This window comes from Toxorhynchites rutilus, chromosome 2, assembly GCF_029784135.1.
Source record: "Toxorhynchites rutilus septentrionalis strain SRP chromosome 2, ASM2978413v1, whole genome shotgun sequence".
Classification (NCBI taxonomy): domain Eukaryota; kingdom Metazoa; phylum Arthropoda; class Insecta; order Diptera; family Culicidae; genus Toxorhynchites; species Toxorhynchites rutilus.
In genome coordinates, this window is record NC_073745.1 from 279,727,804 (window position 1) to 279,747,931 (window position 20,128).

Here is a 20,128-nt window from a genome sequence, read left to right on the forward strand (position 1 = left end):
CACTTTTTATGTTTTTTTTAACTTCAACACTACTTTTGTGACCTAATCAGTTATCTAGTATTTTTTGAATATACCCTAACTCATCCGGATTTTTGGCATATGCTCACAAAATTTGCCCCGTACTCAAACAGTTCAGTTGTAATATTTCCTCAATTTCTCCGTAGTGCAAGCGCTGCATTTGCCTTTCAAACGAACTATTTACGCGCGATTGATAAGCAGTGACATATAAAAATGTTCCTCACGTGCCTCATTTGTGGCTCGTTATTGACCGTATGGAAAGAGAAGCACAGAAATGTTCAGAACAAAGGTATGGAAATAGAAAAATGGTTTCAACTTTTGTGAATTTAAATTATTTAAGGATAAGGAAATCGTAATGTACACCATATCGAACAAACCTTAGAGATTCCGATTCGATTGATATGCAAATCATCAAAATCCGTTTGTCGTAAAAAAAGTTATCAATGTTTAAACGACTTCATAAAACCATTTTCTGATTTGATATTAACTCTCCTGTACTCGCGCGCAAAATCGTAACTCGTATACTCACAGACTGTGCGTGTCTCTGTAACATTACTATTGTTTATTTTTAGGCGTTATTGGTATTTATTTAAAGAAAAAGATATAATTGAATGAAAAAACTCCAAAAAATATTTTTTCTTTAACTCCATTCAGTTTCAATATACATCAATAGATTCTCTCATAGATTCTCGGTCTGTCAGACCGTATGCGCGGGTATAGGAGGGTTAAGAATGTGTAGTAAGGCGTCAAAATTCCAAATTGTTGAATTTTATCAAAATCTTCATCTTCAACTGCAAACACCATGCGCAGAATTTGTGTCAATGCTCTTGTCAGCTCTTGGAATTTTGATTATATTGATTATATTGAACATACACATCTCGGAAGACTCATGATTACGAGTCTTCCGAGATGGGTATGTTCAATATAATCAATATAATCAAAATTCCAAGAGCTGACTTAGTACTCGATTTGAAGAAATAGCAGCTATATACTTCGAAGTGTCTTTACTTGATTGAGCTCATATATGGGATTGACAGCACCCTGTCATCAACTCAAACTTTGTGGATTTATGTCAAATATATCTAAACTACTTCTGGAAAGGCAATTTTTTTACGGCATACGCCTTTCAGGAAGAAAGGCCAAACCAAGAAACAGGACACGTTTTTATGAAATAGTTTGGTACTTACGTTTTAGCGTCACCGGAGCCGAAATTCATTAGAAAGCAATTTTATTGTTCGCACGGGCACTCAGTTATCTAAGTGCCAATAGTTTTAACCCTTTCGCTACGAGCGTCGTCTATAGGAGACATCCGCGCGATGACCAGTGTGTACGAGTGTCGTCTATAGGCGGCATATATATTATCGTGCAAATCAACATTTCGCAGCAAGTTCCGAATGAAAAATCGAGATAACTATTTTTATTGTCACCCAAAACCATACGTTTCGTCTCGTATTCGGAAAAAGTCCCAGAGTGTCGATTTTTGACCAAAAAATTTTTTTTTCGAGATGACACTAGATCTAGGCGTTTGAAACAAGACTTTTGGCATCAACATTTTTTTTCGATAACATCGATTTCTTTTACCTCCCCCTTGGGTGGTTTTTCGATTTACAAAAAACTCAAACTTTGACCGCTTTGCGCCACTCTCCCTTAAGTCCGATTGAGCTGATATTTTGCATGGGGTGTTTTTTCGAGGTGGTGAACAATTTTTATGGGGTAACTTTTTGAAATTCGAGATGACCATTTTCATTGGCTCCCTAATGTATAGTAATAAGAGCAAGGACATTTTTTGATTTTTTTTTCTTAGACTGTATACCTGTCCTGTGAACAGTTTGAACAGGTAGACGAGACGCCACTGGTAAAGTTGTGGAAATAACCGGAGAGATGTAGAACTACACCAAGGGCTGTCAATTGAAATATATTCTTTTATTTTTATTTGTTCGAGTTTTTCAAATTACTTGTGCGTGAAGTAAACTGCCCGGAAAATAAATTGGTTGTCTGCAAAAATCTGCTCTTAATGAAAGTTTTGGTGGAAAAATTTTGCTGAAAAAAACCGTTGGTATTCTCATTAGCTGGTGGTATTGCTAACCACCAGCGCCAGTGACTTTGGCGCTGTTATTGGTATTGTGGATTCGATTTTCGTTGGATTTCGATGATTTTATTTCTATACACCCCTCAATTCCTTCTCACTTCCTTTTGACTCCTCCTTCTTCTTGGTTTGTTCTATTGGTTTTGTACCTCAACATTCATTAGATTCATTCGTACATTCGCTTGGAACGTGTTGGTGATGATGATGATGTTGTCCTTGAACTTTTTTAGTTCATTAGCCTTTAGCTCTCAGGATCCTCATTTCATTGACCATCTTTGTGTTATTACAGAATAACCACGTCCACGCAACAATCATCAGCGATGGAGATCGATCCACGGTCGAAATAAGATCGATTCATCCATACAACTGCTCTGCTCTGCAAGACACATCGGGCTGCTGTTCTATAAATAACTCAACAATGAACAATCAACTGTCTACGCTGTCCGGTCTAACTGGATAATGAAAGAACAGAAGGAAAAACTCTTACGCCTAAATGGCTATTGTGTAAATGTACCATATGCAATGGTATAGAAGGAATTCCCTTACGCCAAGAAATGGCAACTGTGTAATGTGCTAATTATTGATATGATAACCATGTGACATGTACACGATTAAAATTCGGCTCTGTTACAGCTAATATGCTAATGAGCCTGAAATAAACAAATGGGATAAAAAAAATAGCCTTCAGCAGTGAAAAAGGCCAATTTGAAAAACTAAACCTAAGCTCATATCAACCGGCCTTGAATAAGGGAATTTGGAAACCCCGCCTCCACCGCTACTTACTGGTTGTTAGCTGTATGACTATCGAGTGCTGTTTCAATTTTTAGCAGCAGTGAATAATTTATAGCTCTCACTCGATGCAACGTGACATGCGAAATCATCTCTAAAATTAGAAGAGAGAAACAGAGAGATACATAATCCACACCACAGTCCCTTAATCTATTCAACGAACGCATATTTTTTTGCACATAAATCTTAAGCTGCGCGGGACGAGCAATTGGAACAACGGCAATGTTCCCAAATATTTATACTCCACTCTCTCTTTCTCGAAGTAACGTGACATCGAGGAAAGAAACTATACCATGCATGTTGCCGCCCAAATCGCATGGAAAAGTATTGCTCGTTGCATTGTGAAAGAATGTGAATCCACCTCATTCTGTCGAATATATACCGAGAATTTGTGTTTTAAGGAAAATATTTTATTTATCATTTAATTTATATTACCGCCTTCAAAATAAGTCTCTTTAGAAGCAATAAACTTCTTCCAACGAACAATTCGGTCATCGAAGCAATGTTTGCAGCTGTATTCAAGAATTGCCTCCACCTGTTAAAACGTATTCCACGAAGCGGTAGTTTGAGTTTCGGAAATAGGAAAAGTCACAACCATGTCTCGTCGCCAGTAATTCTGCGTGAACTCTTTTGACACTTGTCATGCTGCGACTCCTCTCATGCCCAAAACACCAACCTCAATCAATATGAAGAACGGTTTCGTAAGAGATATTTATTCACGGGCTAGCTCTCTCAAACTCAAATGACGATTTCCGAGCACCATTACTTTTATTTTGTCGATGTTTTCATCAGTTGAGGAGGTGGATGGACGATCTTTGCAACACGAAATTTCACATAATATCTTTGACCAATACAATTATCAATATCAAAAATCGCCGAGCAAACAATAGTCAACTTGTTCTTAGTAACGCTGTAAACAAATTAAATGACAGATCGCGCTTAAACCCCACTGACAGTAGTACCGACAAAAAAATTGTAAAAATCTTCAGTGGAAAAAATCAAATTTCAGGTATATATTAGAGATTTTTTTAGGCAAAAACATAGCTATGGATATTTCCATTCTATTTGTTTTAACGCTCGAAATAAATACTTTTTCCACCCGAAACATTCAGATGCGCCGGTGAGGTTATACAGAGACCTACGTCAAAAAGACCCTGCGAGAAGCATTGGAAAATGTTGAAAGCAGCAAAGGAAATATGGAAAAAAAATCGATTGCTCATATGTTTTGCAGTGGGAAGTTTGCCCAAAATTGTCCAACATGAAGTTTTCTCATTTCTCCAATTGGAAAACACGGGAAGTGAGTCCAAGGGAATAATATTAATTAAAGATTATTGATTTTAGCCAAAATAATTTGAACTAAATATCTCAAAAAACCTGTGCTTTATTAAAAAAAAGTTGACAAGTCCTCGATGAAAGACTCGTTATAAGTAGAGTTAATTCCAATCAAAAGGGAATCCAGTTGCCAAAAAAATGATCTTCTCGTATATATCAGATATCGACAATCAACCTGTTTGCTAATATGTAAATGAACATAATGTTACCAAAATGTAATATTATTATCTGTATTTGAATCATAGCGAAAATACAACACGTTTCAAGGCTTCCTGTTCCGATTCCCCCAATCACCTCAGCAGATTAATTTTCAACATCAACTAAGAGGTACTGTTTAGGTAGTTTCTATGGAGTTTAGGGTAAGCTACAATACCTTATCGATTTTGGAAACAATTTTGGATTGCCATTGCTACAATTCGGGATAATACTTCAAACTACTACATTCATAATAATTACTTCTAGAATTAAAACAGCTAACATGCAGCTTATAAATAAATAAGTAAATCATTGTGAGGCAAGCTCACTCACCCGAAACCAGATCCAACCGGGATGGCAAAGTAGAACATAGCCAGCATCTTGGAGCGCGTATCTCCAACGAAGAGATCTGATATTATTGTCGGTGCGATGGTACTGTAGGATGCCTCCCCAATTCCCACTAGCGCTCGGAAAGTGATGAACCACCCGAATTGGTGCATAAATGAACCGAGCAGCGTTGTCGTGCTCCACAGGAACACTCCTAGGGCCATAATCCATTTGCGCGAGTAGCGATCCCCAAGGTAGCCAAAGAGGGGGGCACATATCATGTACGACAGCACAAATGCCGTCTGCAGCAGTCCGCCCTCATCGTCACCGATTGAAAAGTATGACTGAATGTCCGTCAGTACACCTGTAGAAGAGACATCAAACAAAAAATAAAATGTGAATATGGTAATGTAACAAAGGTGTTTTGTCGGAAAAGGAGCCCCATTTGCATTGCAAATCCACATCTGCCTCTCGCCCATACAAACGAACTCGTCGGAGTGAATTTGTAAAACCGTTTTCTGCTCTTATTGAAAACCCCCAAATCCCACAAAACACTTGAGGGACCTCGTTTTTAGCATCTCGTTCGAATCTTAAGCGATAAAAACTATTATCTGCCGCAATCGATGAAAGCCACTCCCAACAAAACGGCTAAACTATGTTGCTCTCTAATGCCCTACGACCAGATGTATAACGGTGCAGTGGCAGTGTAATCTGTTTACACTTTTATTATTGGCCGTAAAGTTGGCCACGTTAACGGCCGATCTGTTTCTGCAGCTCGACGAGTGATCGGACGGAGAGTTTTTTATGACCATTACCAGCAGCTACTCAATACTTTACACCGGCAGAAAATGCGCGTGGAATTGGAACTATGTATTTTGATATTTATAGATGGCACTTCTGGGAGATGCATCTCTACTGAAAACAAGTAGAGTCGCGATCGCTCTGTGGACCACCCGCGAGAAAGATGCCACTTAACGGGGCTACCAGCATTGGGAAAGATGTTCGATTTTAGATAAGTCAATAAAGTGAATCTACGATAACTAACACGCACACGCACACACAAACTTACAGATCAGAGGTTAACGCCAGACCAAACGACGCAATCGGATCGTTCTCGCCCACGTTTAAAGCCTCTCGAGAGCTGTCGGTAAAAGGGCTATCTCATTCTGTGATGGATATCACAAAAACAAAAAAAAAGGATGTGAAAGTGCTTGGTTGGATTCTATCCGGAGTCAGTCGGAGCGCTGTTTTGACAGCAAATTGTCTTCGAAGCAGATACCATCCATCGGATGCTGGTGAGACGTGAGAACAGCATATGAAACACATTTCAAACATAATCTGAAGCGGGGCGTTTCTCGAATGAGTGTCATGCTTTCTAGTAATAAATTAGCTCTTAAAATGTTTGGACAGGGTAAGTTATGCTGATGTGGGGCGCGGCTTGTGAGCACAACTTGTTGCTCGCCCGTTTTTTTCGATCCACAGCGCCCCGGAGTAGATGCATTACGGACGCAAGACAAATGTTTTGATCTCGTCAACATCATGGTATTGTGCCATACTATGTTGGTTGAGGTTTGTTTGGACGAGGTAGATGGTATTGTGATTCATTCACTTTGCACTTCATTTCATTGCACTGCCAATATTGTTCCGAGAGACGTAATCCCTTTAAAATATCGATTACTGTTTTCTTAGCATTTGTTATCAAATTCCTTTGCGACATCAAATTAGAATAAAAAGTTAACTATTATCGTAAGAACCTGTTTTCTGAAATTTTACACACAGAAGGCCATCAATTTGTGTAATGTCATAATAAAATGGATGACAAAATTTCGGTATATCAATGAAGATGTCCGTCTATTTGCCGGACAAGATTATTCCATCTTCAAACACTTTAAGCAGTTTTTTCGTTCCAAAACATTTTAAAAAATAATATAATTAGAAAGTATTCAATATGGCAGGTGAACTTCGGTTGGGGCGCTCACTTCTGAAACAATAAACGGTGAAATATGCAAAAGGAGTGTCTCCAGAAGCAGTTTTTGCCATTCATATGGAAACCCATCACTCTATTTTGAGTTATATAACCGTTACCCAAATGAAGATAGAAAATTTCAAAAATTCATCATTATCTCTGTTAAATCTTCCGATATAGAAAATATTTGTTTGAAACAACGTCAAAGAGCAATAAAATTTCGAAGTAAAATGAAAAATATTGATGACGAAATTTGAAAATAACGTAGGAGAGCTAATGTACCGCCTAAATTTCTTCCCGTGCCCTTTTATTTTAAAACGCAATATATACATTAACATATACGCTAACGTCATTTATGCTTTAATATCATAAATGCTACCAAATTTTCAACTTTTATCGGATTTTCTTGAAACTTTCAGAAAATGTATAAATACATATTGTGATCTGCATTCAATTCATTCACTTCGTTCACCTGCTCACTCATTAACTCACTAAATTACTCACTTATTTGCCCATTCGCCCGGAAAAAGGGAAAATTCATTTCTAAAAAATCCGAATTTCTCATTGCTGAATAAAATCTTTTCAATACAGCTTGAGAGGGGAGCTCATTAGTGCTCCCGTGGACGCGTGGTTAGCGTCACACCGAACATGCCGGGGGTTCGGGTTCGATTCCCGTTCTGATCGGGGGAATTTTTCGGGAATTCCGACTTGCACTGCGGTCACGCGTATACTAGAGCTTGCCACCCAGAATGCACTCAAGGCGTGTTATTTGGCATAGAAATCGCAACCAAGTACTAGTAAAATTGACGCAAGTAATACTGCGTCAAGACGACGATGTTCCTCTAGGAAGAAGAAGAAGAAGAAGAAGAAGAAGAAGAAGAAGAAGAAGAAGAAGAAGAAGAAGAAGAAGAAGAAGAAGAAGAAGAAGAAGAAGAAGAAGAAGAAGGGGAGCTCATTTCACTAAGGAGCAATTCCATGCCAAATCAGTCGAAAAACATTTTGATGCGACGTATGGCTTGAAAATGTGAAGTGAAATGACGAAGAAAAAAAAATGTTGTGAAGAAATTTGATCTTTTTTGAATATTGAAGAAAACACGTTTTGAGCTAAAACATTTTTAACATTAAATTTAATTTTTGGGTAACATGACGGTGTAACATTATTTTTACTAAATAGTTCATTGATTTCACAACAACTTTTCCGTACATCGTATTTCAATCAGACATCAAAATTTCGAGTAAGCTCATTCGAAAAAACGGAACTGTTCTGGATACTCCCTTGTAAAAAACAGCCGTAATTAAAATTGCTGCAAACGTATGTACAATGTTTAAAATAATCGGAGAGGATCGCGTCAAAATCGGCTATTGTTCGACTTGATTTGGCATGGAATTGCTCCTGAGTGAAATGAGCTGCTCTTTCAAGCTGTATTGGAAAGGTTTTATTCAACAAAGAGAAATTTGGATTTTTTTAAAAAAGAATTTGCCGTTTTTTCGGGCGAATGAGCAGATAAATGAGTAAGTTAGTGCGTTAATGAGTGAGGAGTGAATCAAGTGAATGAAATGAACGCAAATCATAATACGTATCTATACATTTTCTGAAGGTTTCAAGAGAATCCGATAAAAGTTTGATAAGCATTTGTGTCCAATTCCCGCCATTTTATGCCATTCTATCAAAAATGACAGCAAGTATGGTCAAATCTCTGAGTGTATAGTAAAACATTCCAATGATGGTTTGACTTTTGCGAAGTGCGATTTAACTGGACTCGATAGTGACAGAAATCAAATCGGGCATACGAATCATCACGATTCTATCCAATATTATTATCTCATATTCATCCACATCAAGAGCGCATATTTAAAAAAAAAACAGAAAGAATGACAAAATTCCATGAGAACTGTTTTTGTACAACATGACGCAATACATTCGCATAAACAAACAATCATGGAAAGTCCCAAAACCAGCATCGGCCGGGAGTGGGAACCAGAACACATCTACTGCAGAAACTGCTGAGTAATCGGTCCAAGCATGGGAAATCGTTTTCGGCTCCCGCACAAAGTTTGGCATCGATTCTGTGTACATTACAAACGGTGGTGACCTTGCCAAAGTTTGAGAAACTTTAGGGACAAAAACAGCGCCCCGATGATGACGTTTGTGTCGAATGTTCGGTGGTTACGTTTGGGCGGAAATAGCGTATACAATTAAAATACTATGGCAGTAAATGAAAATAGTAGGGTACCACGTGCCAATAATTTGTGCTTATAAACTTGGATGAGCTCAAACACAGGCGAAATAAAACAACGACGTAATGGTTGTTGATTCGAGTGAATCAACAAACTACAAGGGTTCAATGTCGAATGATTAGGGCTAGATTCGGTTAAACTGTTTAGAAGTTTGTGTTTGAGAGTAGTAATGCGTATATTTTTTTCCACATTGTGCTTACTTTGAAACAAGACCGCATCTTATCATATCATATCTACGGCCAATGTTTTTGAAGCATTCCGTCGTCATTTGATTACAGTAGCGTTTGCTGAGAAAATCATTCCTCGCCATTTGAATTAATTTACAATTCTTCTCAAGCAAACCTGTCCTCATTAGGATACGAGCTATGTGCATTGCTTTCATCTGGTTGGCAAATGAATGGTGCTGCTGCACACTACAGTTGATGCTGTTAAATTTATTCCCATTTTCATTTCCAACATTGTACACAAACGAAAGCAGAATATATTTACTTTGCAGCTGAAACGGGAGGACAGATACCCAGTTGTGTAATCCTCTGTGAACTATTCAAACAATGCGAGACGATCAAAACATGCCCCCGAGTTGGACTTACATCAAACAAACGTTTACAACAAATATCGAGACATATTTTTAGAGCAATGATTTTCGTGAACGAACTGTGTCACAAATGTGATTTGAACGTTCGAACCGGGAAGAAATAAGAATGTTTGAATCGTGCGCGTTGTACACAATTTTTGTTTAAATTTTGTTTGTGCAAGCAAGGCCCAAAGTAGAGATTGAAGAACGTTGCATGAGGAATACTTCTCAATACTACATAAACCATATTCACAAGACATGGTCCTCGCCGTTCTATGCTTGAAGTGCATCAGAAAAACAACGTGTATAAGAGCGGAAAACATTTGGCAAATATTGATGAATTAAAGTAAGAATCGGAGGAATTTTAAGTCATTCTAAAAATTGTGAATCACAAGCTTCGAAGATTTAAAGAGACATTATCAGATTATTTTTTGAATTCCTGGAACTATAAGAATCAAAACGTTCTGTAAACGTTGGTGAATTGAGCAAGGCATCACAGAAAATATTTAGTCATTCCGAAAAATGAGAAACAGTGTATTCAAAATGTTATTTTTCCTAGAAAGTTAACTAACCATGAATTAATCAGACAGCTTTATTAAGAGGTAAAAATCGAAGATTTGGATACGTTTATATTTCTTTGAATTAAACTGTGACATTAAAAAATCCCTTTAAAGCTGTTAACTCTTTGTGGTCGTTTGTCTGCTCTCAGCCATCATACCTTTTTTACCGTTCTGGTCGTTTGTCTGCTCTCAGCCACCACAGCAGGAAACCATGCTAATCTTATATTTTACCCAACCAAGTATCAGTTTATGCTTTTCCTAAATGAAGCTAGATGTCTAAAGAACCTGTTCACGAATCAAAACGATGCTCCTATGAGTAATAGATAACAGTACTCAGTATCAAACAAAGTGGTCACCCACACAAGATAACGCACAGTGCGTTGAATGCATGAGAATGCGGAACCAAAAATCATAACAGCAGATTAACACTTTGTAACACTTTGGTGTGATGGAAAAGATTGTTCATAAATATCAGAACTACTGTTTGCATAAATGTCCCATGTTATTTGAATAATCGTATAAGTGTCTCAAGCGACAAAATCTAAAGTGAAGAGTTCTGATCATTTCGAATACGCTGAAATCATTATTTGAGTTACTACTGGTTTGAATTATGTTGAAGTAGTTGTTTTTTTGTTTTTGAAGAACAGAATAATTGTTTGCATAAGTGTCTTCTTCTTCTTCTTCTTCAATGGCACTAACGTACCTAGAGGAACTTCGCCGTCTCAACGTAGTATTACTTGCGTCATTTTTATTAGTACTTAGTTGAGATTTCTATGCCAAATAACACACCTTGAATGCATTCTGAGTGGCAAGCTCTAGAATATGCGTGATCACAGTGCAAGTCGGAGGAAATTTCTTTGACGAAAAATTCCCCCGACCAGAACGGGAATCGAACCCGAACACCCGGCATGTTAGTTATGACGCTAATCACTCGGCCAAAGGAGCACCATAAGCATAAGTGTCTTATGTCATCTGAATAATCACATGTAAAAAAAGTCTTTGTTAAAATTGAAAAGTGCTGATCTTTTCGGATACACATTGCTGGCATTAATTATACATTTATTGCATTAATGGCAAAAGTGTCTCATATTCAACGGATAATAAAAATAAAATTATATATTGATTATACTTCATATGATTTACTTTTGGAGAATATTTCGAAAGATGTCGCACAAAATAAAGTTCACAAAATAAATAAAAAAATGTTTATTTTTCATAATCTTGCATGTATCACTGCTTTTTCAAGGAAAAATAATCCCGACCACTACGATACCCATGCCCAAATTTAATATGACCGCAAAGGGTTAAAACTGAGTAGAAATACACATTCAACACGAACTACGATTTATGAGCCACAACGATTTACGAGCAACCCTTGCACCGCTATTGTTGGTCTACGTCCCAATGGGGTTTTCCATCGAACCATAACACCCACGCAGCAATTGGGATAATTCAACTACCACATCGATGTACAGAAGTGACACTTAAAACCCAATCCCACAAGCTCATCCCAATAATACTCCTTTCATTGCGAAGGTCGCTTCGAACATTTACTACGCGCTGATGTGGCGACTAACAGCAGTCCTCGCGTGGGACGGAGAACGCAGCTTATAGCCCAGTATAAAAGCAGCCATAGTCCAGTATAAAAGCATACGAACAGTATGATTCTAGCTGAATTTTCAAGGCCGCACTTTGGTGCAGTTCCACTCATCCCAGCCACCACTAGACGCTTTGTGACAGACTCTTTGGAGCAACGATGGAAATGTTTTTAATGATATTTCCGACTCGTACACAAAATGCACATACACAGGACACATCGAAAAAGAATGGAACGAAGAAGTCCATAAATCTCGGTTGTTGATTTTTGTTGAGATTACAACTGTTCATCCAAAAGGTATTATCGCATGCAATAAACAAATACTGAACCAGGAGATTATGCCGATGAGAGTATAGAATCGGATATACTGTCGTTTGTCTATTTTTGTTTCTGTTATGAGTCATTGAAAAAGATTTTATCCCAACCAAATAAACAGTCATTTATTTTTCAAGTTTCCACTTTCCAAAATAACCAAGCGAACTGAGCAATCAAGAGCTATAGCGTGACAACCAGCCTATTGTAGCTAATTCCGAATTTTGAATGTCATTCAAAGTGCATGTGAACCCAGCGAAATTGTCCGATTAGTCCTGCGACGCGGTCAAATTTGAATTCAATTGAACCTGTTGTTGGTTGAAAATGTGCAATTTGTTCAGCGATAGGTCAGACACACACGCTTGATTGGCCACGGAAAAGAAGAAAAAAAAGTTCTCAACCAATCAAGCGCAACGAACAATGTGGATTTGCCAATGGAAATGGAATGCGACCACCACCTCACCTTTCGCATGTTCCGATAGGTGGTGCTTTGATTGGGTTATGGATTCCCAGAATCGTGTCTGCTTGTATAGTCATCGAGGTACAGCGCCTCACCAACTGAATTGGCTTGATTGATTTTAAATTAAATTTAATTAAATTATACCGTTGCTAGCAGTAGTGGCCTCGGAATGATAAAAATCATAAATCATAAATCTGGAATGTAGGTTCAATTTTCAACTGATCGCTTCGATATTACTGTTTCAAACCCGATACATTAGGCGTAGTACGCGAAGTATTGCAGTGAAAGTGGCGTGAGAATTTCCATACTAAGCCGGCGTTACATCTCCTGGTCTCAATTGAATGACATAGTGGCGACTCTTATTTTACGAATGACTTGCGAAGCTTGTCAAGCTTGTTAGGAGAGGACAACCAGGCGGTTTACAAGTCGACGTCGTTTGAAGCTGCCGAAAACTATGAATGACAAATTGCCGTTATTGAAGTTAATTCGACGTCAACGAGTGCGCATAAAAGGTGAAGGTTGAGATAGTTACAAATATTCAACGCCCTCTCACGCTAAAGGTCACGAGTTCAATTCTCACTCCCGACATTCTTCCAAAAATGGAAGTAAAAGTGACGAACCAGCCGTGGTTCGTGGTTCTGCGCAAGCAGTTGAAGATGGTTGATTGGTGGTTCATTCTTGCCCTCACGTTTTCTCAAGCTGATCATAAGTTGAATTTGTTTACTTATGTCAAGTCACGCACCGCACTGAGTATTCTTCACGTCATATTCAGTCACAAACGATTATATAACTGATCCACCACCACCATTATTCCACATTTCTAAAAAACAAAAAAAAAAGCTAGGATATAAATTTTAACCATCCTTTGGCAGCACATAAAAAATAACGCGTGTCTGTGATGCAAGATACAAACGCACTCTCCGTCAGACAGCACGAAAACAGGCTAGATGTATCATTTGATCGGTGTGAGGTCAGACCGAACCACATGACATTTTGTTGATTTCGAGAAAAATGAACTTGATATTTAAGTGCTATAAGGGGTTTTCGTTGAGCACTCATAACTATTTCGATACGTTATTCCTCCCGTAAGTATGATTTTTGAAATCTGATAAATGTGCGGTGTAGTTTACGAAATGTTTAACCTAATGCAATCAATAACTCGAAATTTTTAATTTTGCTGCTTGGTCCACTCTGATTTAACAGCGACAATACTACTTATCCACTATATAATGACGGAGGACACTTCGGAGGATTTTGCTCTCGCATTTTGTATCAAGCAAAACCACTGTGCGTGACACCAGAATACAATTTCATTCTACTAGACTAGGAAGGAAGTAGACTGGAAGGAAAACTGTTAACTTAGAACGAACACTGCATTTGCATTTCGAACGAGCGATTTACACGCCTCTGATTCACAGCGGTATATAACAATTGTGTCGCCTAGTTGCAAAACCGGCCAACTCCATAAGTTTGAGAAATTCGTTTTTTTCGGTTTTTTAGACCTTAGATACATTTTTCCACTTATTGGTAGTGAGAAAAAGCACCATGTGGCCATGATGATTATGGAACCAAAATAATGAATTTGTATTCCGTATAAACTCACGGCTTTTAGGGCTATCCACGAATCGAACCATTTTTCGATATAATATCAGTAAACTTCGATATGCTGATCAGTGCGACCATGTGCCATCGAATGTAACAAGTAATAACCGAACCTCAAAATAGCTAGATAGTGAATGTCAGTTATGTTGTGACACAAGTATTCAAAGAGTGCACGGAAACTCTTACGCAGAGTGCAAACAAGACGTCGGACGCGAGCACTTGATCGTTAATTGTGAGTTAAGGTCATTCGGAAAGTCGAGGAAAGTCGAACATCTCGGCCTATGAGATTCAGCGAACAAACTGAATGCTACCGATGTACTGTGAAGCGAATTCTTCTCTGCGAAGGCTACAAGTGTTATCGAGCAAGTATACAACCAAACCGAAGCCTTAAACAACAAACAATGGTCAGAATCCGGGCACGTAAGGTGTACGACCAAGTGCTCACGAAACGCGATCGATGTGTCTTGATCGAATATGGAGCTCATGGGAACGCCGATTTCAATCAAATCCCGGGAGTTTAAGGCTCCTGCTCGAGTCAAAGTTTCCAACAAATTCAAGTTTATTTTCCCGGATAAGTTAGTGAAAAAATCCAGTCCAGTTCATTCCTAAAAAGCAGTGTCCACCAAATTGTACGCAGTTCTCTCCAACGGAAAATTATTGGGGGATAATAGAGCGGAAGCTGAATATGAAGGGAGCAGTCACTAGTGACATTGATCAGATAAAGCATTGGTAAAACCCACTGGTCTAGATCATGACTGAAGAAGGTGGACACCGACTGATGAGTTGTATCAACAGTAAAGTAACATAATTTTTCGAAATAACAATAAATAATTTGTTGCAATTTTTCAATGAAATATAATGTTATTAAATTTGTTTCATCCTTAAATAATGTTTTATTTAAAAGAATGGTTGAAAAATATTCGCATTCGAAAGTATCCCATTCCAAACTGATCAAAAAGCTTCAAGTCTAATATAAGTTTCCTACAAATCGTTCCTAAAGCTTCATCCAAATTGACCAAGCCTGATCAATTCGTCATTCGGGGAAGAATTCATCTTTAATCTCTATTTTGACCAACGTTTTTCAAAAACGAAAACAAAACTCAAGTATGTATTTATATTTATAGTTTTTATACCTCTGACTGAAAGTGAAAACAATCGTCTCAACCAACTGCCATAAATAAACAGTTCAGACTGATAGCCACAATTAACGAGAACAACAACCGGTCGTGGGACCAAACGCGACCACAAGTTACGCGCCACCACGTCATCGTTACAATTCCCTCCCGCTAGCGCCACTCTCTGTGAAACTCTACAGTCATTGGGTTGCGACAAGTACGCTCGTACAGAGTGTTAATAATATTACGGCGTTTATTATTTTTGCTACTTCCCACTCACTGACCGGTGAACCCAAAAATAGTGACAGTTCGCGCACATCACGCGATCTTTGCCGCCGGTGCTGCGCTGTTGGTTTGTTTCCCACTAACGCGTCACGTCATCGACCCGCTGTGCAATTAATGGTACTTCCTCAGGAGAAGAATTTTACTGTTTTATTGTGCTTACGATGTAGTATCTAATACCAATAAGATGGTCATTCGATTGCGTCACTTTCGTTTCTTGGTCGGTGGTCGACGAGTGCATGTGTTGATTACGGATGATTGAGGCTGATTTTCAGAGGTCCGTGAAGGTATCTTTAATGAGTCAGTGATTATGATGTGAGAACTGGAAATGCGTTTGGCATTTTTCGCTAGAGAGCTAGTAACAAGGTTCATATGGCATTATTGAAGGAGTTGATTGAAGGAAAAGAAATTGGTTTTATTATTGAACTTATTTTCCGAAAGTACCACCAATTAACCCTAATTTTTTTCTGCTCTTTGTGAATAAGGCGAGAAAGTGAGAGTTAAAAGTATCTAATGATGTAGTAAAATTATGTGTGAATACCAATCGATCGCAATCGGTCGCAATCAGTACTTATGACTGATCATCAAAAATTGAAAAAAAAAACAAATAACGATAATTGATTATCATTCTCGAATATAAGCTCCTTATCAGGAAACAAACATTGTAGATGTTTCTTAACGTATTAAAAAGTACCACAATTTGGCGCAGATAGCCCATGCTAAACCTTCAAAGGTTGTTGCGGCAGCAATAAAAAAAACAGTTCGGTTGTAACCAGTGCTCATAAATATTATTAATAGCACGCTACAATTCCTGTCGGGTATGCAGCTTGAATAACGACACCACACTTTGACGCCGGCTATTGAGCGAATCATACGATATTATTTATTACGTATGAAGGTTATAAGTGGCTAGTAGTACAAACAAACGACCGATACCGGGGTGAGTGACTGATGTGACGGATTCGCCACCATGAGCGCTTTAACAATGCAATGGAATCAATCGTCTGCATTCATTAAAGTTACAATTAAAACTGAACAGTTCTTTGCAATAATAAAAACACATTACTATATTGTACCAACTATATAGCGCAATTTAATACGTTGAGTCCAGCGTCGGTCCCTAGGTTTTTTGTTCTAGCTTTAATATTTCAAATTGTACATGCAAACTGTCCTCGAAAGACTTTTAGAACTTACTAATACAAACATTTTGCGATGCAGAACTTGTTAATATCTCAACTCCACTCAAAGTTATTGATATTTCTTCCCAAAAAATACGCTCTCTTCATTTGTTTTTCATTCTGTTTGGGGCAAGCATAATCAAATTTTATTAGCGGTATTTGAAAGATCATATTTCATTCTACATAATATGTGATTTGCAAAACCATGTTATTTTTTGTGTTCGAGTAAATCAAAATTGGAATCATGAGAACAACAGAAAATCCGGAATCGATTGATGGCAGGATGGTGGAATTAATTTTCACTATCAGTTTTTAACCGATGTACACAGCTCTCACTTTTGGAGAATTTCTTCTTCCCTTTCGGCTTGCAATGTGTTGTACTTTGACGCCACTTTTAATCCGGGAACAATGCGCGTGAAAAATCAATGATTGATGGGAAAGTCGGCAACCACCAATAAACCCAAAAACACTCCTAAATTCTCACAAGCTCTCCTCCAGCAAACAAGAATAATCGAATGATCGGTTTGAAAAGGAAGAAAGAGTTATTAGATTTTACTTGTTGTAGCGTGGTCACAAAGCGTGGGCTTTACAATACAATGTTTCGTTCTCTTCTACTGCCCGTGTATTGAGAATCAAATGCACGGAGGATAGCTGTTTATTTGTGTTCAGAACAAGAAGTCTATATGCCTATAGTCACTGTATGTCACTGTAGCCAGTTTGGGGATCGTTTGATTTTACTCGACGAAAATGAGGCTCATCCATTCGGTTATGCTATTTGGCACTTCTCAACTACTTTTTTAACGTTTTTTTTTGTGGAAGCAAGGTCTATATAAAAAGCCAGTCATACTTCAATATTTTGAAAACAACGTGATCGTCGAGATACATGCCATATTGGGAAATTTGTAAATTATAAATTGCCGAAATCAAACATGCAATTTTTTGAGTAGTTTTTTTTTATTGGATGATGAATCTGATGTGTGTACCTTGCAAAGGAGGATTTATTTTTTGGCTTACCTTGAACGAGAAATCTCCAATAACTAACAGACCAAATTGAAAATCTCAGGAATAAATACGGACAGCAATGACGAAGTGGAGGCGATCTGGCATAGTGGTAACATCCGTACCTCTCACGCTAAAGGTCACGAGTTTAATTCTCACTCCCGACATTCTTCCAAAATGGAAGCAAAAGTGACGAACCAGCCAAAAGTGTTGAAAGTCACTATAATACAGAAAAAAAAAAAGCAATGACGAAAATTTCTATCTACCGAAACCGAGGAAACGATGACCTGGGAAAAATACCAATTGCTAGCTAATGATGGGAGAAGAATTGGGCCAAAATTGTTTACTATATCGTAAACAACATGAGAACGTTTCACAATACGTACGCGGTGTAGGAGATAAAAAAAACACAGGAAACTCATTTGATGGGCTGAGTAGACAGCCGCGCTAATGAATTCGCAACTGACCCTGGTCAATAATTTGAGACGTTTGAGGTCAGAGTAAAACACGTCTCACGGGGGATGGATAGTTTGCAGAAGCCTAGTAAACAAAAGCCCAACGCCCACTACCAATCAAACTGGAAAATAGGTACAACGGGACCAGATTCGTTATGAGCGGGGATAGATGCCAGCATCTGTAATTGTGGGTGAGGGATAATTGGGTATCAGCAAAAGTGTTTATTTCGAGCTGAGGAACCTGAACTTTTTTGTTTTGGTTGGTTATCGTTGATTGATTGTTCTTCTTTTCGACTCTTTCTTTAGGGGTGTTTAATATACTTATTCTAAGGCAGGGTAAATGGTGATAGTAAATTAATTCAAACATGGTCAAATTAGGAACAAACAACATGCTGTGAAAAAAAAACGGAAATTGATTGGTTTGCTCTTTAAATATAATTCAAGAGAGCTTGCACGGTTATCAATAATATAAATGTTATTCTGGTTCGAAATAAAAGGCAACACTATTCCGGATTGCTATTTGTTCATTAATCTTATTCGTATTGCTCGTCATAAGTCGCGCCTATCTCGTTTGTTTACATTGCTAGCATCCGCAGTATATGAACAATATACAATGGAATGCGCCATCACGCGACTTCTAGAAATGTGTTGTTTGTAGATGACCTTACACTCGCTGACTCATGGGACGAGTTCTAAGCGGTTTGAATCTGGCTCCACTGAAAACGACCTTGTTAGGAATGGCAACAATAAATCGTATTTCGCTCCTATAGAAGACGTACAAGACAACTGATGTCATCATCATGGCAATATTGGTGTCTATTTATAGCAGTGTGCAAATCCCAACAACACGGTGAAATTTTACCATCACAAAACAATAATATTGACATAGCATATTGTGTAGATTTTTCAGGGTTACCCCATTTGCAAAAAAACGAGGCAACTCCCAAGCAAAAATTAAAAATGTGCGAATCCACAAACCGACAGTCCACCGCATTGGGAGACAACTCATCATACGTACACGCGTACGTAATCAGCAACGTTACGCAAACCTTTGCCATGGCGTACGATTTTCTTCGCCGGTTCTTGTTTCTCTTGCGTTTCTTCAGCCAGTCGGCGAGTGGCGCGATCCGAAGACAGCCAATAGCGGCACAATTAGGCGTCGATACGTCACAAATGCACCGCCGCCACGGCCACGCTGCGCAACGGCCAAACAGCAGAGCAGTCAGTGGTATGAATGTTTGCGTGTTTGGGCGTGGGGTGGATTCGATATTGCTGCAACCAATACCAGTTTCCACCGACGAAGCGAACCAAACCAGCTTAGTCATTCGGCATGTGAATTAGCGTGTTGCAAGAATTACGAAAAAAATATTTGAGCGAGAGTAAAGCTATCGATAGTGGACCAAAATAAAAGGGCAGTTGCGCGTTAACGGAATGTTGACCCTATCTACCATCCGAAAGTCAACGACACCACGGTTCCAGTCAGAAGAACGGTAATGACAAGCAAAAGAATGTTGAAGAGGTAAACCTCGCGCGGTTGGATTGTTGACCTACACTCAACTCATTCGTCTATTGACTAATTGATGCATTAGGTACTACACTTAATGTGAACAGTTACAGTAGTGACCTCCCTTTAGCACATAAAAGGTTTTCTGGGCAAGGCGTGCGTCACAGTCGATGGATGCAATGAAATGAGGAAATTCGATGAGGGTTTTACAATCACGAGTACGAAAGTAGAAAAGCGTGCCGCTATAGTGCCGTGTTGGACGAAAATATGTGTTTGCTAAGCTGCGAACAAGAGATTTGTGAAGTGCATCAAATTGCAATTATATCGGGTCTTGAAGATTGCAATGAGCAATTACTTCTTGCTCGATACTCTAAAGAGTCGTACCCGATGTTTCACAATACTTTTGAGAAACCCTCAAGGTCTTCGATTGAGAAGGTTTGATAATAGCGATTATTTTCTCAAAACATTGAAAATGATCTTCAATTTTAAATGAGGCAGAGTGGCCCTAGGAATGAGATTTATAAAGAAACTGATTTTCA

The 20,128-nt window shown here is 38.4% G+C and overlaps 1 protein-coding gene across 3 annotated transcripts in view; it reads right to left on the bottom strand.

The window, feature by feature from the left end:
• LOC129768791 (protein spinster) overlaps positions 1–20,128 on the bottom strand; it is a 74,753-nt gene that overhangs the window by 21,262 nt on the left and 33,363 nt on the right. For all 3 annotated transcript variants that reach the window (XM_055770676.1, XM_055770674.1, XM_055770675.1), the window contains exon 2: positions 4,754–5,111. In XM_055770676.1, coding sequence (XP_055626651.1) covers positions 4,754–5,111 — 358 coding nt within the window. The remainder of the gene's footprint in view (positions 1–4,753; positions 5,112–20,128) is intronic.